The sequence below is a fragment of the Lytechinus variegatus genome, chromosome 7 (genome assembly GCF_018143015.1).
Source record: "Lytechinus variegatus isolate NC3 chromosome 7, Lvar_3.0, whole genome shotgun sequence".
Taxonomy (NCBI): domain Eukaryota; kingdom Metazoa; phylum Echinodermata; class Echinoidea; order Temnopleuroida; family Toxopneustidae; genus Lytechinus; species Lytechinus variegatus.
The window spans coordinates 22,412,715-22,433,772 of NC_054746.1; the positions used below are offsets into that span (position 1 = coordinate 22,412,715).

At 33.5% G+C, this 21,058-nt stretch overlaps 1 protein-coding gene across 1 annotated transcript; it reads left to right on the forward strand.

Moving 5' to 3' along the window:
- Window positions 1-98: 98 nt before the first annotated feature.
- On the forward strand, window positions 99-20,601 carry LOC121418767 (tetratricopeptide repeat protein 27-like). The gene is made up of 21 exons (XM_041612866.1): window positions 99-495; window positions 2,371-2,545; window positions 3,732-3,858; window positions 4,339-4,479; window positions 4,782-4,884; window positions 5,561-5,725; window positions 6,317-6,450; window positions 7,613-7,725; window positions 8,388-8,454; window positions 9,305-9,418; window positions 10,155-10,250; window positions 10,975-11,097; window positions 11,915-12,142; window positions 12,786-12,884; window positions 13,864-13,916; window positions 14,815-14,893; window positions 15,653-15,800; window positions 16,557-16,693; window positions 17,714-17,825; window positions 18,480-18,580; window positions 19,848-20,601. Exons 1-21 carry the CDS (start codon window positions 330-332, stop codon window positions 19,968-19,970), a joined length of 2,604 nt encoding a protein of 867 aa, XP_041468800.1. The 5' UTR covers window positions 99-329; the 3' UTR covers window positions 19,971-20,601.
- The last annotated feature ends 457 nt before the right edge of the window (window positions 20,602-21,058 follow it).

Genomic DNA, 21,058 nt, shown 5'->3' on the forward strand with positions numbered 1-21,058 from the left:
CAATGCATAATTAACCGATTTTATTATTGATTTAATACTTTAATATACGCGGAGGAATAACATATTTAGTGAAACACAAACTATATACAGACAGCTCGTTGATGGCAGTATTTTTTTGTGCAGACAATATGGCAGCGCCCATAGCATCAACACGCTGCCTGTGTTTTTCATTGAATCCTGGCTTCATTAATTTCAGATATTTTCAGTGATAGATCATTGATTATATCGAATTTTGAGTTTCGTGAGTTATTCAGCCAACATTTTTTGAGACATTTATCTTTGTTTGAAAAAAGTGATCCTATAAGTGAGCTAAGGCTAAGCTATAAAAAATGTCGATGTCGCATGAGTTCCCGTGTGTGTGGCGAATAGAGAAAAGGATTGCGCAATCACTCGAAAACGAAAACATCGGGGAGTTGGTGGAGGACAGTGAGTTGGAGCTCTGTGAAGAATGGATAAGGGAATTTGTCCCTAATGACTTCGATCTGGACAAAGAGGGTAATGATCGTCCTGGTCATGCTGGTTATCCAAATTCCATGAATTCCTTAAATAATTGGGAAGGAAGTCCATAACAAGATATATATATTTATTGAGATAAAGTTGTAATTGGACATAATTAAGTTAATTCTTAAATTTTGTTTAGGAATTTCACCAAGTACCAAAACTTCCAAAAGCCTAAGTTAGGGAACCAATGTCTTCAGTTCAACCACCTAGCTATGAGCTATCACAGTAGCTCCCTGAAAATATGTGGAATTGCCATTGCTATGGTTGCGGTTGTTGTAGATGTACCATGAAGACAAATCCCATATTGAAACCTGGATGGATGTATGAATCATAAAAATGTTATCATAATTAATAATGGAAATAGTGGCTGAGTGAAAATTATATTACCATGTAATATTACATGTAATTATGTAATTTGCCTATTTGGTGAATAATTAAGGGCAATTTCAAAATGCCTATGACTCTCTAATTTCAGATGAAATAATGCCAAAAACATTATTTCGGGGGGGGGGGGGCTTGTTTGCTCTATCTCTTATGCAAATCATTTTTTTAAGGGGAAGTGTGGTATCCTTTCAAGATCATCATAGTGATCTTTTCAGAAACAATGGAACAACCTTCAAATATAAGTTGAATTGTATTCAAAGAGAGATTGTAATTAAATAAAAAATTAATCCCCTCCAGTAAACACCTGAAACAAAGTTACACTGGTAAGGCATACATCATCGATTCTCTCATCTGCATGTCACTGAGTTGTGCATATATTAAACTGTTTTGTGAAAAATAAGCAAAACTTTCAATTGTAACTTTCTTATTTTACATCAGATTTTGATGAAATTTTCAGCGATATGCTTTTTTTATTTTTCTCTATATTTTTGTGGGATGGACTTGACCTTTAAAGGGGAATCCAACCCAAATAAAAAATTGTTTTTATAAGGAAAAGAAAAATCAGACAGGTTGATAGGTGAAAGTTTGAACAATATTGGACAAACAACAAGAAAGTTATGAATTTTTAAAAGTTGTAAATATTGGTAATCACTATACCCATGGAGACTTCAAATTGGCTGCATATGGGATGTCATAGTGATGTAAGGCAAGGACTATTCCTCCATGTACTCCAATACATATTTTGGCTAAAATGTCATTTTTTCCAAAAGTTTTATTTCAAATTATATTTTTCTTTCATGAGGACATAAAACAATAAACTACCTGGGTTATATTTAGATTCCTGCCCCAGGGGAATGGGTACTTAGGAGAAAACCACAAATCCCTGATAATAAAGTACATGGCCTATGAGAAAGTTGTCCTTGCCCCTTGTCATAATTTACTTAGTGAGTTGCCAATTTGAAATCTACATAGTATTAGTGATCTCAATTTTAAAGCAGCTATAACTTTCTTATTTCTTGTCCAATTTCTTTCAAACTTTCACCATTCTGTTAAATTTATTTTTCTCCTTCCCGACACAACATTTTATGGCCAAGGCTGGATTCACCTTTAAGAAAGATCCGCTCTATTAATCCAGAAATCATACCAAGCATAGTATTATGTTCATAACACCAATTAGCATGTGTTTAACACTTGTATTTCAATCTAAATTAGATTTATCACATATATTTGTAGATATCTAATTTATTAATTGGCCAATGGTACAAAATGAAAAAAAATCTTAAATTTAAAGAGGTATATGCAAAACATAAACAGTTTGATCAGGATTATGAAACAAGAGAGTTAATACTGCTGCTTGTTCTTTTTTCTTTTGGATTTTGTACATTGATCTATAAAAAGTTAATAAAAACTCAATTCATGTTAAACATTGTTGAGCATTCAAACATTGATTTGTATTGATGATAAATGGACCTATTTTCATTGCAGAAGTAAGTAAGTTCCTGTTATCATTCGTGACTGGCAATTACGAGCAGGTGATTACTTCAGTCATCACCGGTCAGATCCTTGCCAGAACTCCCCACCAAGATGTTACACAGCAGATTTCAAGAAATGTCACAGATTTTGTGGGGCAACGCGAACAGCCGAGGGAAAAAGTTTTCAGGTTTGTTGATATCCAGATACTACATCAATGATTAGGCTAATGATGTTATAATCTACAATTTCTTTTAAATGTATCTGAAATAATGCATTTGTTCATACATATATTAGCGCGTGACACTGGCACTGGTCCGAAGGTCCCAGACCAGTAAAAATTGCTGTAGGGCCAGTAACTTTTCAGAAATGGCCAGATTTACTGGTCCAACATGACCAGTAAAACTGTATCTAACTGATATAAGTGATATTTTCTCCTATTTTGTAAATTATGAAAATGGCTATCCGAAATTGAGAGATGGCTCTCATGAATTATGTTGTGTTTACTTTTTTTTTTTGGGGGGGGGTGGGCAATATGACCAATAAAAGACGGCAAAATAAACTCAAGATGTTTTTTATGTTTTTCTTTATTTGGGGGGCCAGTAGATTTTAGGTTCGGACCTGTAAAAAACTTGAAAAACTTGGTATCTATATTGATTCAACATCAACAGGTTGGGCCAGTAAAAAAAGTGATATACCAGTATACAATAAATCTCTCTTCTAAAAAAAAGTTGTTGTAAGGACAATTTCCATAAGGGGTCAAACCATGTTTTAAAGCCATATGTTAGTTTTGTCTTGACTTAAAATCATGAATTATTCAGCTGAAAATAATTGCAGTCCTTTAGGTCAGACAGTAAAGTTCATTCTCAGACTTAGTAAACTTATTTTTTTTGGTCACCTTTTCTAGATAGTGAATGATTTCTTTTTGTATTAATAGTTCAGGTATTGTTGATTCTACGCTAGGAAGAGAAAAAGTACATGTACCTCTCATTTTGTCAGAATAATTTTTGCTAACTTTCAATAACATTAATTCATCCCTTCTTGGAACAGAAAAGAAACTGAAAGGTGGCTAGTTACAGGATCAACACTCTCATTTGGACAGAGTCTCATTCACTGTCTTTATAAATAATGCAAACTGTAAGGAGCTATGTCTGAGTTGTTTTACATTAAAAAAATAATCAGTAATCAGTTATGGTTTGATGGCTTAGCTTTCTATTAAAACCAATAAATGGACTGTACCCATTAAACAATGCCATATGATTGTTCCTTATCTCTCGGGTTTTTATTTGAACCTTAAGTGATTTCCGATGTTTGATATTTCTGAATAGACTGAATTCATTCAAGGACATACCCCTACTTTTTCTTCAAACTTGCAGGCAGTTCTTAGTAGCATGTGTGGGTATCTCGAGTTTGCAGCTGTTTGTTCAAAATAATTGGACCGGACCATTGACAGGCAAACCTGTAATAAATCTTCTGTCAGAAAATCTTCATGTTCAGCAGAAGGTAAATCACAAATTTAAATAAGCATTTTTTTTGTGCTGGTACTTTGATTATCGATGTAATGTACGGCTGGTACAGTTCACCTTCTCACTGTGGAGGTAAATAACTGCCCTGATATTAAACATTAGAGAGAAGGTGTTCTACCTTTGGATGATATAAAGGCCAATATAATATGCATGCCAATTGAGTTATGAAACTTTTGTAGGAATGCTCCCCAAGGACTAGAGACAGTGTTTAAATTATGTGCTAGCAAGCCAGAATCTGATGTATTAATGATTAAATAATTTTTGCCTCTTAAATGAAAATAATGAATTACACCATCTCTTTAAGATTCATTACCCATTTGTTTTGATTCTTTCAATTTTTCAGAAGAAATGAGTAAATATACATCTACACTGTAAATATATGTTTATGTCTCATGATGTAAAATCATTTACCTTTTCTTGCTTTTTTTAAACTTTTCTTTTTTAAAACTTTCCACAGGATAAAGACATACGGGACATAGCCAAATCTGCCCTCTGTCCTGACGATTGTTCAATATATCCTTTAGTTTGCTTGCCGGAACTACTTCTTATTGCACGATGTGTTTTTATAGAATGTAGTGATCATGTTGCCCTTTGTAAGGTGAGTAATGTTATTATCATTACAACATTTAATTTCCATTAGATTAATAATTTCTGGTAAATAGAAGCATTTAGTTTAATCATTTCTTCTTAATTCAAAGCACGGTGCAATTGTAACCAATCCTTTGTTTATCACCTCTACATATAATTTCCATTGGAGTAAACTACTGGAAATATGAACATTGAAATTTCTGTGATATTTAATTAGAACAGACAATGATCATTTTGATATTTGTACTTATCTGTATAATGTAAGGTATCTTTCATAATTAGTTTTCTATTTGGGTTATTATTATTTTTTAGACAGCAGATTGGTGGAGGTTACGATGCCTATGGGTACAGCAACAACTCTTAGATGAGAGATCACCTCAACTCTTCAGTCTCATATTACCATTAATCAATTCAAGTAAGTATGTTTTCATCAATGGCAAATAGAGGCACAGATTTGTAGAGCTGATGTTGTGGGATTTGGTGCACTATTGGTAAAAATTTACTTGAAAATTTGCGAACCAGCTTAACAATAAAAATAAGTTGAATAAGTTATAAACTTTTTGTAGATATTGCATGTAGAAGCCAAATCAGTCAGTTATTTTAGGAAATCCAATGAAATTAAGGATGTTGACTAACAATGCAATGAGTATTTATCAACCCTGAAAATTGTTTTTTTTTCAGTTCTTCAAATTCCTCTGTACCATATTCTGTGTTAAAGGCCATCTGGAAACCCTTTCTGAACACAACCACTCATCATCTGAAGGACCAAATTCTTTTTGTGACAATATTTCACAAAATGTACCGTGAAATATGATCACAAATATGTTTAAATTTTATTTTTAAAAATTCTATCATACTCATTACTACACCGTCCCCCCCCCCCCAAAAATGAAGAGGGGTATAATTGCAACTATCTGGCAGAAGTATGAACATATCAAACTTTAGAAGTGTGAAAAAAAATTTTTTTTTATAATAATTCCTGTTAAAACTGAATGGAATGTAATGTACGCTTCTTCAGTAAAACATGCGTTATATATTGCAATATTGTTCCAACGAAGTGATTTATTTCTATTTTTGTTGATTTAAATTAGTCCAAGAAGATGAGATACTGATGTCTCCTGAACCAGACTTCTCTATTCCTCTCATGTTTCATCTGGAATGTAGTTATATCTTTACCTATTACTATGAATACAAGAAGGGAACTGAATACATTGCAAATGCCAAAAAGCTGGCTGGAATAGAAGTGGGACTGACAGGTGAGTTACACATTTAAAATTGATTGTGAAATAGAAACAAATGTAAATACATTTTAATGTACATGAATGTTAGTGTCAATTAGGTATAAAACTTGTATGGTTTATTTATTATATGTCATTTATATCTACAATTTATGCATACTATTGTCTTGTCCAGTGCTAACATTTTCTGTTTTTAACTTTTTTTCATGAGTTTATCAATAAAACATTACATTAAATGGTGATACCAGACAATAGAATAAGAGAAAGAAATACATTCTGAATTTTTCATATTTGTCCCCCCCCAAAAAAAAAAGTATATATATAAACCGGATTTAAGGATAGGTTTGAAAAATCAAATATTTTTCGCTTTTTCTGGGAAAGTGTGCTTGCATAAATATAATGTTATGGTTTTTAAAGTTTATCTTAATTATATTCTTCATGATTTTTTTCATAAAAGCATAACAAAATATGTAATATTATTTACTAAAGAGCAAGAAGGAAATAAATTTGAATCAGCTGTAGAAAAGATATCATTACAAATATTTATTTTATTTAGTTATTCATTTTTTAATTAGGGAGTTATAACCTTTTTTTTTGCTGTGATTGTAGGTGCCCTCGGGAAGAGAACTCGATTCCAGGTTGATGATAAACCTCAGCTTATTCTTAAAGTGACAAGAGATGATGAAAGAGATAGAGAATCAGTATCACAATCATTACCTTCTACCACAGAATGGTTGCCAAAGGTATGTAATTAGTTACAAATGGCCACTGATGAAATGCTCAAATAAAAGCCTTTTCGGTGACAAATGGCCACTAATGAAATGTTCCAATAAAAATCTTTTTAAAAGTCAAGTCCACCTCAGAAAAATGTTGATTTGAATCAGTAGAGAAAAATCAGACAAGCACAATCCTGAAAATTTCATCAAAATCGGATGTAAAATAAGAAAGTTATGACATTTCAAAGTTTCGCTTATTTTCAACAAGATAGTTATATGAACGAGCCAGTTATATCCAAATGAGAGAGTCGATGATGTCACTCACTCACTATTTCTTTTGTTTTTTATTGTTTGAATTACCTTATACAATATTCGAATTTGACAATTAGGACCTCCTTGCCTGAAGCACAAAATGTTAGAATAATGGAATTCCACGTGTTTAGGGAGGAATGAAACTTCATTTTACATGACAATGACGAGAAAATCAAAATATTTCATATGATAAAATACAAAAGAAATAGTGAGTGAGTGATGTCACCAACTCTCTCATTTGGATGTAACTGGCTCGTTCATATAACTATTTTGTTGAAAATAAGCGAAACTTTAAAATTCCATAACTTTCTTATTTTACATCCGATTTTGATGAAATTTTCAGTGATGTGCTTGTTGAATTTTTCTCTTTTTATTCAAATCAATTTTTTGTTGGGGTGGACTTGTCCTTTAAGAACTACAAATTGGCTGATGAGAAAAAAACTAAATTAGTCACTGGGAATTGTGGTTTGAGCCTGTCATAGATTATTTCTAGATAGATAGCGCTTTATAATTGCCTGTTATTATTATCATTATTATCATCATCATCATCATGATTACTGTAATATATGGTAACACTAATAGTGGTTTTAATGCAGGTTGAGTTACCTCTTGATGTTGAAGGGTGCTTTACAGATGCATATTGATACATTGATGATGTATGTCAAATTTGAAGAAATCAGACACTTTCACTATGTATAAACTTTTTAACATCTTGCAAGTCTGATTTTCAATTTTTTTCTCATTATAATGGATAAATGGAAGTGTTGATTAGGAAATTTGAACTGAAGACATATCTGTATTTCTACTGCTCTATGATTTATTCACATTAAATGCTTTTACTGATTATTTGTGTGAAATCGTTTTTTTTTTACTCCAGGATTTGAATCTTGATGATGATACGGTATTGAATGCCATCAAGTTTAAAGAAGAGACTGATGGAGATCTCCCTCCTCTAACGAGCCTAGAACAAGCAATCGTCCTTGGGGTTTGGTAAGATTAGTAAATATGATGATTCTCTTTTGAAATGAATACTGTGATAAATTAATTTTCACTCCGCTATACGTTACAAAACAGCCCTTACGCTAGCCAAAGACAACAATTCATTTGCCTTGAGTGCCTATATCATTTGCTTTGCTGCCCTTGTAATTTCTGTATTACCTGCATCGGTTTTCTGATGGCTTCGATACTGAGAGGGCACATTTACCAAATGCATTCTGGTCTATTGGATATTTTCATTCAATGTTACTAAGATGATGTTATTAAGTTATATGATCAAGCTTAATGCCATCAGTCATGTTGAATATAAAAAAACACTTCTTTTTTGTAAATTGGAGATTGGATTTTGTTTGTGATGTTTAATTGATTTTGTTCATGTACAAATAAGAATCATATGTTAATTTGCCAGTCAACTAACTATAGCTGAATTCTTGTAACTTTTCCGCTGCAATGTTTCATACCTTTTACTTGTGCTTTCATACCCATTCGTAGATAAAGTATGAGTCATCTTAATATTGCATATCCAGATTTCAAAAGATTTGCAACCATAACTAAGTAATTATCTTTCTGAAAGGGATAATTTTTGCAATCCACATCAGGGATAGAATTTTTCCATCAGTGAAGTATATTTTATTTTCTTTTCAAATGTATTGCAGTATGGAACACAAGCGATCAAGACCAAAGGATCTACTTGTGTCTGAAGAGTTGATGTCATATGCAGTGGTAAGTAGTAATTGAATCTGATGATTCTTGTTGAAGATGGTCTCCAAGAATACAGTAAGGCAGTTGGTCGGTTCATCAATACACAAACTACTTCCCATGAGGCTTTGTACACGCGTAATTGTTGGAATGAAGAAGTGCATCACACAATTTTTTGTATCACCTGCATATGATAGCAGAGCGAGACTATAGGCGCTTATTTTCTGACGGCAGAGGCGTAGGCAGCGTCGTCAACATTAGAATCTTAACCAAGGTTAAGTTTTTGAAATGTCATCGACTTAATAGAAAGCACATGGACCTACATGTAGTTCATGAAACTTGGACATAAGGGTGTTGATGTATCACTGAAAATCCTACCTAAGTATCAGGTCACATGATCAAGGTCAAAGGTCAGTTTGGGTCAATTAAGATAATATTTTGTTGTCATATGAATGTTTTCTTTTGTGAATAAGGCCATCATGGTAGTACAGAAGTAGTAATCCCCACCAGTGATATTATTTGTATTATTGAAGTATTCTTATGCTATTCCTTGTCCATCTTACTTTTGATCTTTCGATTAATAAGATTAATAAGTTGTATATATGAATCCTGAATGAAAACATTGATTTCCTATCGATAAAATCAATTTGTGACCAACAGTTACAATAATACATCATATATATGATAATAATATTAAAGATTGCATTTGATTTATATTTTTATGAAATTGCCTTAGACATATCAAATTTATACCCCAACAGAGATGATAGCAGTATTTTCGTTTTTTGTGAAACATACAGCAATCAAGCATACTTGCATTCTTTTAAAAGAATGTGAACATTTATTGACAGTTCATTTTAATCTGATTTAAAAGGGTTTGCTGAGACAACCTCAGATGTGGATAATACAAACCCTGTCATTGAGACTCAGATGTTTGCTTGAGAAGGACAAAGGAAGGACTGTGGAACGTGCTATGATGCAAATGCAGGTGATGTGGGCCAGTTTTATATTAAACTCGTCGTAAAATTACAATGAATTTAGGGAAAGACGTGAGAAAATGTAAACCAAAAGTTTTAAAATTGTTTAAAAAGAAAGAAGAAAAATCAGAAAAACAAATTCGTGAAATTTAAACACAATATGAAAGTGATAAATTTTTAAAGTGGTACACCAACACAAAATGATAATTTTCAAAAGTTTTGCTCTATAATAAATATATTTTTTTTTATGATGACATATACATACAAATGTGCCACCTATATGTTTTCATAGAGGCACCAAGGGAAAAACTCGTAATAATATATTAATTTCCATTTATATTCTTAAAAATCTATAAAATCATGACATTATATGCAAATATATATCTTGAATGGTAGATCATTACACAAAGTAATGTCATAATTATAAATGTTTAGCTTTAACATAAAGAAATGGATGCCCATTACAGCTTTTATTCGAGGGAGAGGATGAATCACTTACTCAACAGGACAGGGTGAAATTACTCTGAAAGAAGTGGGCTGAATATCTTGCCATAAGTGTGTATTGATTGTAGAGTACTTATGAGATTATATTGCATAGACTTGATATTTGTGTTTGTATCCACTTACAAATGAAAAATCAAAATGCAAAAGATACATGGAAACATACTGTCATAACGTTCCTGTCTTATTTGCGCAATATTTGTAATATATTGAGTAATGGTAATTTTGTATTGATTCCTTATTCAGGTTCTGGTGGATCAAATTCTGAGTACAACTTGTCCTGTAAGAGAGAGGTTAAAACTCTTCTATGCTGTCAACCTACCTCCTAAATGGGCATTAGAGGTATAACATGATTAATTGTCTAGAAATGAATTTGTAGTATCTGAATAGCAGCACCAATGGCGTTCAATTCTCTGACTGTTTTGAGTCAGAATGAGCAGATACTAGTACATGTGTACAATGTATTGTGATATGCATGGAGCTGATACATGCATTAATATACGCTACCAATAACTGTTGTGTCATTATTTCAGCTACCAAAATAGTGGATAAAATCATCACAGAATTCAGTCATTCAATTTTTTTTTATCTAGCATTGTTTCATTTTTGAATCTTTGCATCATTCTGTCTCTATCCATCTGTATGCACATTTATTCATATTTCCATGTGATGTGTCCATCCATGTAATTTATTTTATGTGTTTAACTGTTTTTATTTGTCTTGTACAAATTTGCTGTTGATTTTCATATAAATGTATAAATAAATGAATAAATATTCTTCTCAGGTATACTTCACAAGGATTTCATTATCAAAGAAATTTCCTTGTCATCTCTGATAAGGACCTTGTTTCATAAAACTTGTTATAACAAATTTGCAATAACAGTTTAAAGCTACTGAAATCATTCAATTTGATTAGCTGATCGTAAACTTGGTATAAAAATTTTGCATTTCTTATAATAACCATTTTTTTATAAATTGGGACATTAGAATGAAAAGATTGTTCCTCCTGCCATCTATCAATTCATAGACTTCTAATATTGTTGTAATGTATTTGTTTTATATTTAGGGTGAGCTAGCAGGATTGCTCGTTAGCATAGGCTGTGTGAGTGATGCCTTAGAGGTCTATATCAGACTAGAGCTATTTGAAGATGTAGTGAAATGCTACAAGATCATGAAGCAGCCTGAAAAGGTATGCTTCTTCCACTTTTACCATTTCTTTCTCCCATTTCCCCCCTCCCTTACTCTCCCTCTCTGTCTTTCTGTCTCTCAGTTTTTCTAGCCTATCTTTTGGTTTTGTTCTATTCCCCAAAAGTGCATGTCACTATTCAAATTCATTACTATTTACTAGTCTATATATTAATGTGTATTCCACAAAACAGTCATGATGAGAAGGATATATTTTTAAAACGTGTGTTATTGCATAAGTTTTTATTTTACATTGAAATTCATTTTTATTGTATGCCCAATCAAAATAAAATATGTGTGTATTTTTTTTCTTGTTTATATAAAACCCCTTCTCAAGTTTGGAATGGATTAAAATTTAAAGATAAAAACTCACTGTCTGTAGCTTTCTAATACCCAACTATTAAAAATGTAAAATAAGTGCTCAAAGAGGTATTTTTTAATTAAACTAAAAACATGAGAGGGGGGTGCTAGATGGCAAATTTTATATGTAACCGCTGAAAAAACATTCTTATGTAATATGTGAATGTTAGATGAGCATAATTCACATTGCTGATACTTAACCAAAGCATTAGGAGTAGAGGGCTTTAAGAAATACTGCATATTAAATGCCATTTCTAAAATTGATTTAGTTCACACTTTGATATTGTAAAATATGATACAAGCTACTATGTCACGATTGGTCAGTCAAGAGTGAATTTTGGTATCTTGTTATTTCAAAGTTGCATCACAAACTATACAGATGCACAAATCTTATTTCTTACTTTTACAGATTCACTCGTAATATGTCATTAAATCATTGACATTTGAATATATTGGTACAGGCCATCCACATAATCGAGCATGAGCTGGCTAAGAAGGAGACAGCCCTCATGTGGTGCCTCTTAGGGGACGTGACGCTGGAGAAGAAGTATTACGAGAAGGCATGGGAGGTGTCCGGTCAAAAGTCAGCAAGAGCAATGAGTTCACTGGGTACTCTCTACCTTCATGAAGAGGAATTCCCCAAAGCAATAGAGTGTTTAGAGCTGTCATTAGAAAGGAACTATCTGCAGGTATGTGTGGACTGCGTAAATTTATCTCTTGTCATGCAGGTCCATCTCTTTTTCTATTCTCATGCCATGATATTATTTGCTTTATTGTTCTTTCTTCACTGCTCAATGCATACCCGGAACTGATAAGGACGTTGGTAAATTTCAAGTATGGTGTTGAATTTGGTGTTGGATGCAAGGCAAAGTAAAAACCAGCCACAATACCTTGGTTGACCAATGAGTGGGGTAGTTTTAGGTCAATTTTTACACGAGTATAACACCTAACATAAAACGAAGATGGTCATGAAAAGTCACTTACTAGGTATTGAGCTATCAATAGTGTGATTTGGATAATTTGTTTAAAGTCAGAATGGGTTTTGGAACTAGGAAATGCAATCTAAATTGTACTTCCAACCCCAGACTTGAAATCACCTAAGGCCATATTTGGTATTATTCAAGATTTTTAAATCACTTGAATATACAACAGGGTTGTTAATGCTTAGATTATTTGCAAATGTTTTTCACTTTCATCCACAGTTCTTACTTAAATTTACCTAATGAATCATATCAATTGACACCTAGTCCTTAATTTTTTGATACAATATAAAAATCAAACTGATTAATAGTTGTATTATATTTGCTATATATTTTTGTGCTATTGATACAGTATAGTACCTGGTTCAGTCTTGGCTATTGTGCGTTCCAGAGTGAGAAGTATGAGATAGCCATTAAAGCTTACCGTCGATGTGTACAGCTTGAAACAGATGTGAGTAATCAAATAATTAACGTTGCTGACAGTAATAAACATGCTATAAATTCCATGATGATCTGCAACCTGGGCCCTATCTTACAAAGAGTTGCGATTGATCCGATCAATCACAACTATGGACGGCCAGCAATGTCAACATCTATTATGCTTGTTTGTTCAAAATATTTTCTAACTACGATGTATATTCATGTATTCATTGTTTTCTTGAAAATTCACTGTGCTTCTCTTTGTTTACAAAGGACATTGTGCAAATTTCTTGTAGAAAAAATTATGACCTGATGGATTTCCACAGAGTTATGATTGATTGGATCTATCGTAACTCTTTGTAAGACGGGGAACAGGTCTTGTTTAGAATGATGAAAACCATTAAGGTTGTAAAAGAAACTGACTTATTATTATAATCAATAAAAATGCATGTAGCCCAAGGTTGAGTTTTAACCAGGAAGTTATTAGAGAGGAGTGATACCTAATTACTCTCATTTTATGCATGTGTGGCACTGCTGTGGAAGTTGTGTTCTAATTTTCAACTCTCGTACCGGCTGCACTGAAACATAGTGCGAACAGAGTACTAACAGTAGACTCAGTCACATCTTTTGGACTATGATGTCAAATGATGATCCAAGATGTGAATAAGATGTTGCTGTGACATTAAGCATTGCTGTTGCATTGCCAAATGTAACAGGGGCCTGTGTTAGTGCAATGTTAACGCTTTCAAACATTTCTTGAATAGGAAATTATATGATCAAGCTATGAAAATTTTATACTTTTCAACCTTCAACTCTTGTATTGAATGTATAGCACATTAGATGTTTATTTTGTATTCTGTAATGTGGCCTAAAATCAGATTCCATTGTGAGAGGACGCATGTGCGTGTGTGTGGGTGTTTTTTTTTCAAGGAAACTCACATCTTATCTGTTTACTTGTTATTTTTCATTCTCGCTCTTACCTTGTGATGTATGTTTTTGTATTTCTATAGGATTATCAGTGTTGGAATAATCTTGCAACAGCCTTCATCAAGCTCAATGACAAGTAATTATTCATCCTTGTTGGTTTCTTCATCTTAAAGAATTATTTCTGAAAGACATTACAATCCAAATGCTTCTATACCTTTCACATGGAAAAATATTGAAATAATTTTTGTGAAAGTTTTATGAAAAGTGGTCAAGGAATAACGCACTATCACAATTTTAAATTAGAATAGGTGTATGAAATCTTGAATTTGCCTTTACTGTTCTAATAAGATTATATGGTATAAATATGCTGTACTTTCTGGTCGCTGTTTACACATAACATCTGTTAAAGATCTCACAAATCTCTTAGTTTTTGTTCTGTACTTTTAAGTACTTATTACCACATTCCTCAATGTATTCCAATCAAAAAGGTGTTTTGTAATACCTGAAAAAAGTAGAGCTTATACTGTCACAATCCCATAATAGGTATGTGTGAATTGTTAATTGTAATTCAGGTGTTTAGATTTATTTATTCCCTGCCCTTCTTTCATAGAGCAATAATTGAAGCTCTGCCCAGTTATTTCTGTATCTGGTAAGAAGTATCAAATGAACAGTTTTGTTGGACATAAGTTCAAACAAGGGTTGTGCAGATGAACTTTAAATTTTACTTTGCCTTTTGATAGTGTGATTTGCAGAGAAGTTTCATACTTGGTGCTCTATGTAATTACTATATTTTCATTTGAAAGATTGGGTTTATGTATGGGTGTATCTGTTTGATTGGTCTTCTGTCCTTTTGTGGCTGGCTCTGTATATATTACTCCCAAATTTTACCTTCTCTATTTATGTCTATCTCTGTCTCTCCTTTCTTTTTTTTCACTTAATCCCCTTTTCTTTCACTTTCTTTAACTTTCACTTTCTCTCTTGATTCTGTGTCTCACTTTTGCTCAACACCAATTTGTATTTTGTTTTTAAAACAGACCCAAAGCCTTCAGAACCTTACAAGAAGCTCTCAAATGCAACTATGAAAACTGGAAAATATGGGACAACTTTCTCGGAGTAAGTATATGGGACTGTAGGTTAGATTAGCCTAATAGCTTGTGCTTTCTCATGTAGTATTGCCATTCTCGGAAACATGTTTGTATAAGTTCATAAATGATAAAAGAATAAAAATAGGTACTTAGATGAGGATGATGATGACTCCTAGATTTAGTTTCATGTTGTCAGACTGTAAAAGTCATCGTTTTTATATTGTTTTTTATAACAAATGTAACGGCTAATGGAAATACTTGTAGCATACAGTACCTTCGTACTTAGGACCCAGCCAAATATGCAGTACAATCAAATCACATCAAAGACATTCCTTTGCCTTATTTCGGCCATTACAGATCAGGGATCATGAGATTAATACTTTTTATACCATAACGTGAATAGAAAAGGATGTACATAGCAATAATTTAGCACAAATGTCAATTTCACTTTGGATGATAAACAGCACCTCTTTATGACAATTCCTCATGGGAGCTTAAACCTGACAGCCTTGGACTTGGTTGAGGAATGTAATGACCTCACTCCTCAGAAAATGGAAGAAAAGAAGATGAAAGAGAAGGAGAGAATGATAGAAAAAAAAATAGAGAGTGAAAGAGGGGGAGAGAAGAAAGAGAGAGAGGGGGTATTGACAAAAGCAAGATATTTTGTATCAGAGTTAAAGTTTGAACTATGATTTTTCCTATCACCTCATTCCTTGTTTTCATCACACCTTGTTTTGCCATCCCACCCCCCCCCCCACCTCCATATTCCCTACACCCCCTCCATCAGGTGAGCATTGATATTGGTGAGTTTGCAGAGAGCATCAGAGCTTTTGGACGTCTCCTTGACCTAAAGGAGAAGTATGTTGATGAAGCAGTTCTTGGGGTCATGGTGAGAGCAGTGCTTGAAGACATGAAGGATCGCCATGGTGAACCGGGTAGGGAATCTAAATTTTCAGATCCTTTGTGAGACAGAGACCACTGTGTGCTGCTTAATTGATGATTCATATTGTGGTTTTATTTTTCTGAAATTTTGGTGTCAGTCCTTGGATACATAAAGCTATATTATAATTTCAGATTTTATTCTGGTAAACTATGAAAACATAAAGACAGACAGGTGGTCCAAAAACCGATAACTGTCTTTGTGTACAAAGTAATACTAAATGTATGGTGTATGTTTGTAAAACCATGCAGATACAACAATGTAAAATGCTGCGAATGTGTTTAGATAACTGATATTTTTCAGATTATTTCATTTATGTCGATCCCAGTACGTTGTTTGAATTTTAATATTGTCCTTATGTGCCAAACCATTTGAATGAGATGTAGCCCAGAATACTTGTTTGTCAGTGCTTATAGCGGGTGCGTCGTGGTCTAGTGGTTCTGACTCTCGCCTTTCAAACAGAGGGTCATGTGTTCGAATCCTAACCATGGCGTGTTTTCCTTCAGCAAGAAATTTATCCGCAATGTGCTGCACTCGACCCAGGTGAGGTGAATGGGTACCCGGCAGGATTAATTCCTTGCATGCACTGAGCGCCGGTGATGGCAGCTCGAGCTAAAGCCGGGGTAATAATAGCAGCGCTTTGTATCCTCAGGCAAAAGGCACTTTATAAATACCGCTATTATTATTATTATATGTCAGGAGAATGTCATTAGTAAATGAATTTATTGTGTATTTTCCCATGATCCTCCAGCTGGCTTACTGAAACCCAAAATCTTAGAGCTATTTGGTAGGATCACATCACAGGTGACTGCTAATCCTATAGTATGGAGTCTGTATGGGAAACTACTAGGGGGATGCCAGACAGAAAACCTTGTAGAGAATGACAAAGTGAGTAATTAGGACAAGGTTGTATTTACAAGAAACCCTAAACAGAGCTGCCAAGTAGTACAGATTTTCAGTATTTAGTACTGAAAAATGAGAAGAATACTGCTGATTTCCTCGCCAAAATACTGATTTTCAGCTTTAAAAATACTGAAATGTTCTTGTTCAGGTTGGCAGCTCTGCCTAAATAATAACGTATCTATAAACAAAATAATTAAGCTACATTTTGAGAGATTTTTCCAATAATTGTTTTCTGTAGATTGATTATCATTTACTTAATGGATAGTGCTTTCTTTCAAGAAAGAAACATAGTTTCTTTTGGGATTTTGGGATATCTTTCACTGATCTTATATCTCTACACTTGTATCCTGGATAAATGCAGTATTATATTTATAAAACATTATCATTCAGGTATTGACAGTTGCATTGTAGTTTGCCCAACATTGTTAGCATGTCCTATGGTGAATGGTTGGAATGCTTCCTAGCAAGTGAAGCTTGAGTATACATAGTGTGTATGGTAGTCTTATAAAATCCAATGACAAGTGTGAGGAGAATTTGTAAGCACTACCCTGAAGAGAAGACTATTGACATTACTGCATTTTGTTGTTGGAATACATTTTTTTCGCAGAGAAACAAATCTCTCAATATCTTCAAGTAAAAAATATGTTATATTTTCATCTATATCATTGTGATTTCATTGTGAATCTCAAGTCAGGCCTTATATTTGAGTATTTTTAGGGCAAGGCTATTTTCAAAAGGACTCATTTTCATATTGCAGCTTTTTTTAATGGAAAATTAATAAGGACACAGTCAATATCCAAGGCTAATGAGAGGAGCATTGAAGCAAGTCACGCGTGCATGTAATGCCATGGCAATCCCTGTTCATTTTCAAAAGAATGTACAAACTTGGAATGGGCAACAGAATTAGTTAGAAAAAAAACTTGTATCAAGCAATATGACTTCCTATAATTGTAGGAATTGTGATAGAAAATAATCACTGCGAAAATTTGGTGATTAAACTTTCAGGCTCTTCAGTGCTTACAGAGGGCTCACCGACTAATCACACAGGATGAACAGTGGCACAAAGAGGTTGACAAGGTCAAAGAGGTCATAGGTCAAACACAAGAACTTGCAGAAGGTGAGAACAGAATCAGAAGAATGTTATGACTTGACAGTAAAAAATATGATTGTGTGAAGAATAATTTCAACCAATCGGAGTGCACGTTTTGGACTTGGATTGACATTGTCGTGTTTGAATGCATCTGTTCCCACAACCTGCCTCTAATCATATTTGATGTTTCACTATTTAATTCTTGAAGAAAGTTTCTTTTATACCTGATCATGATGAAGACAAAGATTAATTAGGATTTTATTTTGACATACTGTTCAGTTTAATCACCTAAAGGAGTTTTCCCTGTCTGTAAGCACTACCGGTATCCTTATCCAAACAAGTAATTATTTCCCATTTATACATGTAGTTTGAGAATTTATTCATCTTTTTATATTTCCCCTTTGAATGAATGATGCCTGATCATATCAAATTAAGTCAATGTATTAAAGTGTTTATATCACATGTATATTCAGCTTTTTCATTTGCTTCTTTCCAGTCAGTTGTGCATGACCATTACCCAAAAAGTAATTGCTTTCCTTTTATGATGTTTCTTTTTATTTGTTATGTACATATTTTTTTTCAAACCAGCAATGACTCCCCCCCCCCCCTGCATTGGTGTATGATCTTGACCCGATGATTGTATTCAATTTATGATGTTTTTTCTATATTTATTTTTTTCAGCTTATGAGCACTGTAGTAAGCAAAAGACAAGTAATCCACAGGCCATCCAGTTACTCTCATCAGCTAAGCTTATGATCAAATCAATCATCTCAAAGATCAAGGTTTGTATTACACTCATTTTACTTCAAATTTATCATTCTAAGTATTAATCAGAGCCCTGTCTCATAATACTTGTTATCAATGATTGGCTATGGGATGAGATGAACTACTACTTTCAATTTTTCAAATAGCTGATATTTGGAAGAGTATTTTATTGAGTCTTTTTATCTAGTTAAATTCAGTGGCACACTTATATATTACCCCGGCTGTTGTTAATGCTTAGTATATTCAATCAATCCTGCTGGGTATACATGAATATCAAGCCCATTCATTTTTTTCAATTCAATGTGTATCTATTTTCATCTCAAAGATGTTTATGTATGAATGAATGAAAACAAAGAATCATATACTCAAATCCACCTCAGTGAGCACCTGTCTGTAAGCCATGTTTTCTGTTTCCCATGTACATAGTGTCTTATTGATGCATATCGTCGCACGCACCACAAACTGTCCTCTCTGCGCACTTCGATGCGAAAGTTAGTTTTGCAGAAAACGCATTTAAAGAAAAGCTTTTTTAAAACCAGCAATAAGTGCACCTACAAGGAGAGCAAATTATTTACCTGCATCTTTGTTCCATAGTTCAGGTTCCAAAGTTTCATCCCGTATCTTTATATTTTCTTGAAGTGAATTATTTACGCTACAATGGACATCGTAACAGAGCGGACGGTTTGTGGTGAATTCGCGAGGCGCGATAGCGCACTGTATCTATTCCACGAACCGTCCTCTCTGTTACGATGCCCACTGTGGCGTAAATAATTCACTTCAAGAAAATATAAAGATACGGGATGAAACTTTGGAACCTGAACTATCGAACAAGGACACCGGTAAATAATTTGCTCTCCTTGTAGGTGCACTTATTGCTGGTTTTAAAAAGCTTTTCTTTAAATGCGTTTTCTGCAAAACTAACTTTTGCATTGAAGTGCGCAGAGAGGACGGTTCGTGGTGCGTGCGACGATATGTCAAAAGGAACCAGGCCATAAAGACCACCTACCAATAAAGATCAGAACATATCTTTGAGTAGTCCATATATACAGGTTTGCCTTACAATTTATTGGCAATTATATTCATTTTTGTTTTGGATGCCATACCCCATTTACTCTCTATTCTTCATCCCCTGAAATGTTCAAGCCATGGTAGTTTAAGTGACTTACTACCTTTGATTTGAACAGGAAATCAGAGGAAAATCATTTCAGGAAGATCATCGGGGGATGCAATCCATATTTTAGGAAATTCCTCTTATGTATAACGTCTTTTATGTTTTATTTTCAGAAAGAGCATTATGATGAAACGATTCCACCACCATCATGGGCCGAGCTAAGTCAACCTGTTGAGGGATTAGAGTCCAAACTACAAGAACTGCTCGATAGAATATCAGAATTGAAATCAGGCTGAACGATACCTGTCCTCTTATCAAATTCATTTTGAGTTATAAGATTTCTTGGTTGATGTTAGAAAATCTTTCTAAATAATGAAGCAATGGATAGTTGTCTCCAAGTCTTACTTAATATGTACATTGTCAGAGTGAATTACACATATTTGATTATTCCCATTCGTAACATAAAAACAATATGTCCCCAATGGATAATTGTCCGTTCACTCACACATCTGTTTTCTTTAATAGGCTCAGGTTAATATTTAAAGCATTTGTAATGGATTAGGAAGTTTGTTGTGGTTGGCACTTTCCTATTGCCGGTATGAAACTTCCCTTTGACTCTTGTGAGTTTGATTTGGTTGGAAATGGGAATAATATCTGGGGTTTTTATATTTCTTAGTTATGTATCTGAAACATATTTTTAAAAGTCATAATATTGTAAGAGGTGATCATTTGAGTCACAATATTCCAGTGTTATATCACACAGCCCTTTATATATTCCTACAAGTAAGATCTGCTTGTGGAATCATCTTTTAGGAGTAATCCTGGGAGGCATCTTTTCTGATTTTATTATCACATTGTTTTGTCTATGCTAAAACAGCTTTATGAAACATGTTGTCTTGCTCTCTTCAAAGAGATTTTTACCATTAATAGAACAAAATTACTATCATAGAAATATGATATTGGAGGCCTGTCTTCTTTCCCAAGAATGCAAAATTAGGGAATTTCAACTATCTGTTGCCTGATTATGAATATTCAAATTTGCTTTTTTATACCATTCCTAATTTTGTCAATAATGCTCAATTTTGCTTGGATGCTCTGTCAATGAATATACAAGAGGAAAGGTTGTTTGGGAACAAATCAAACTTGACAAAAGTTTATTCAATACTATAGTTAGTCTATTGTACATGGACATCTCTACAGTAATGTCCTCAATATGCCTTTACTTGGAACAAGGTCATTAGCCATATCACTAGTAGGCCTACTTATAATCATTATTGGCATATCTACATGTATAAGGCTATTCATGTCTTGTGACAGCCTGAAATATTTTGGCCCGTATTCTGAACTCTGGTTTATAAAATTAAACCCTGGTTTAAAGTTGTGG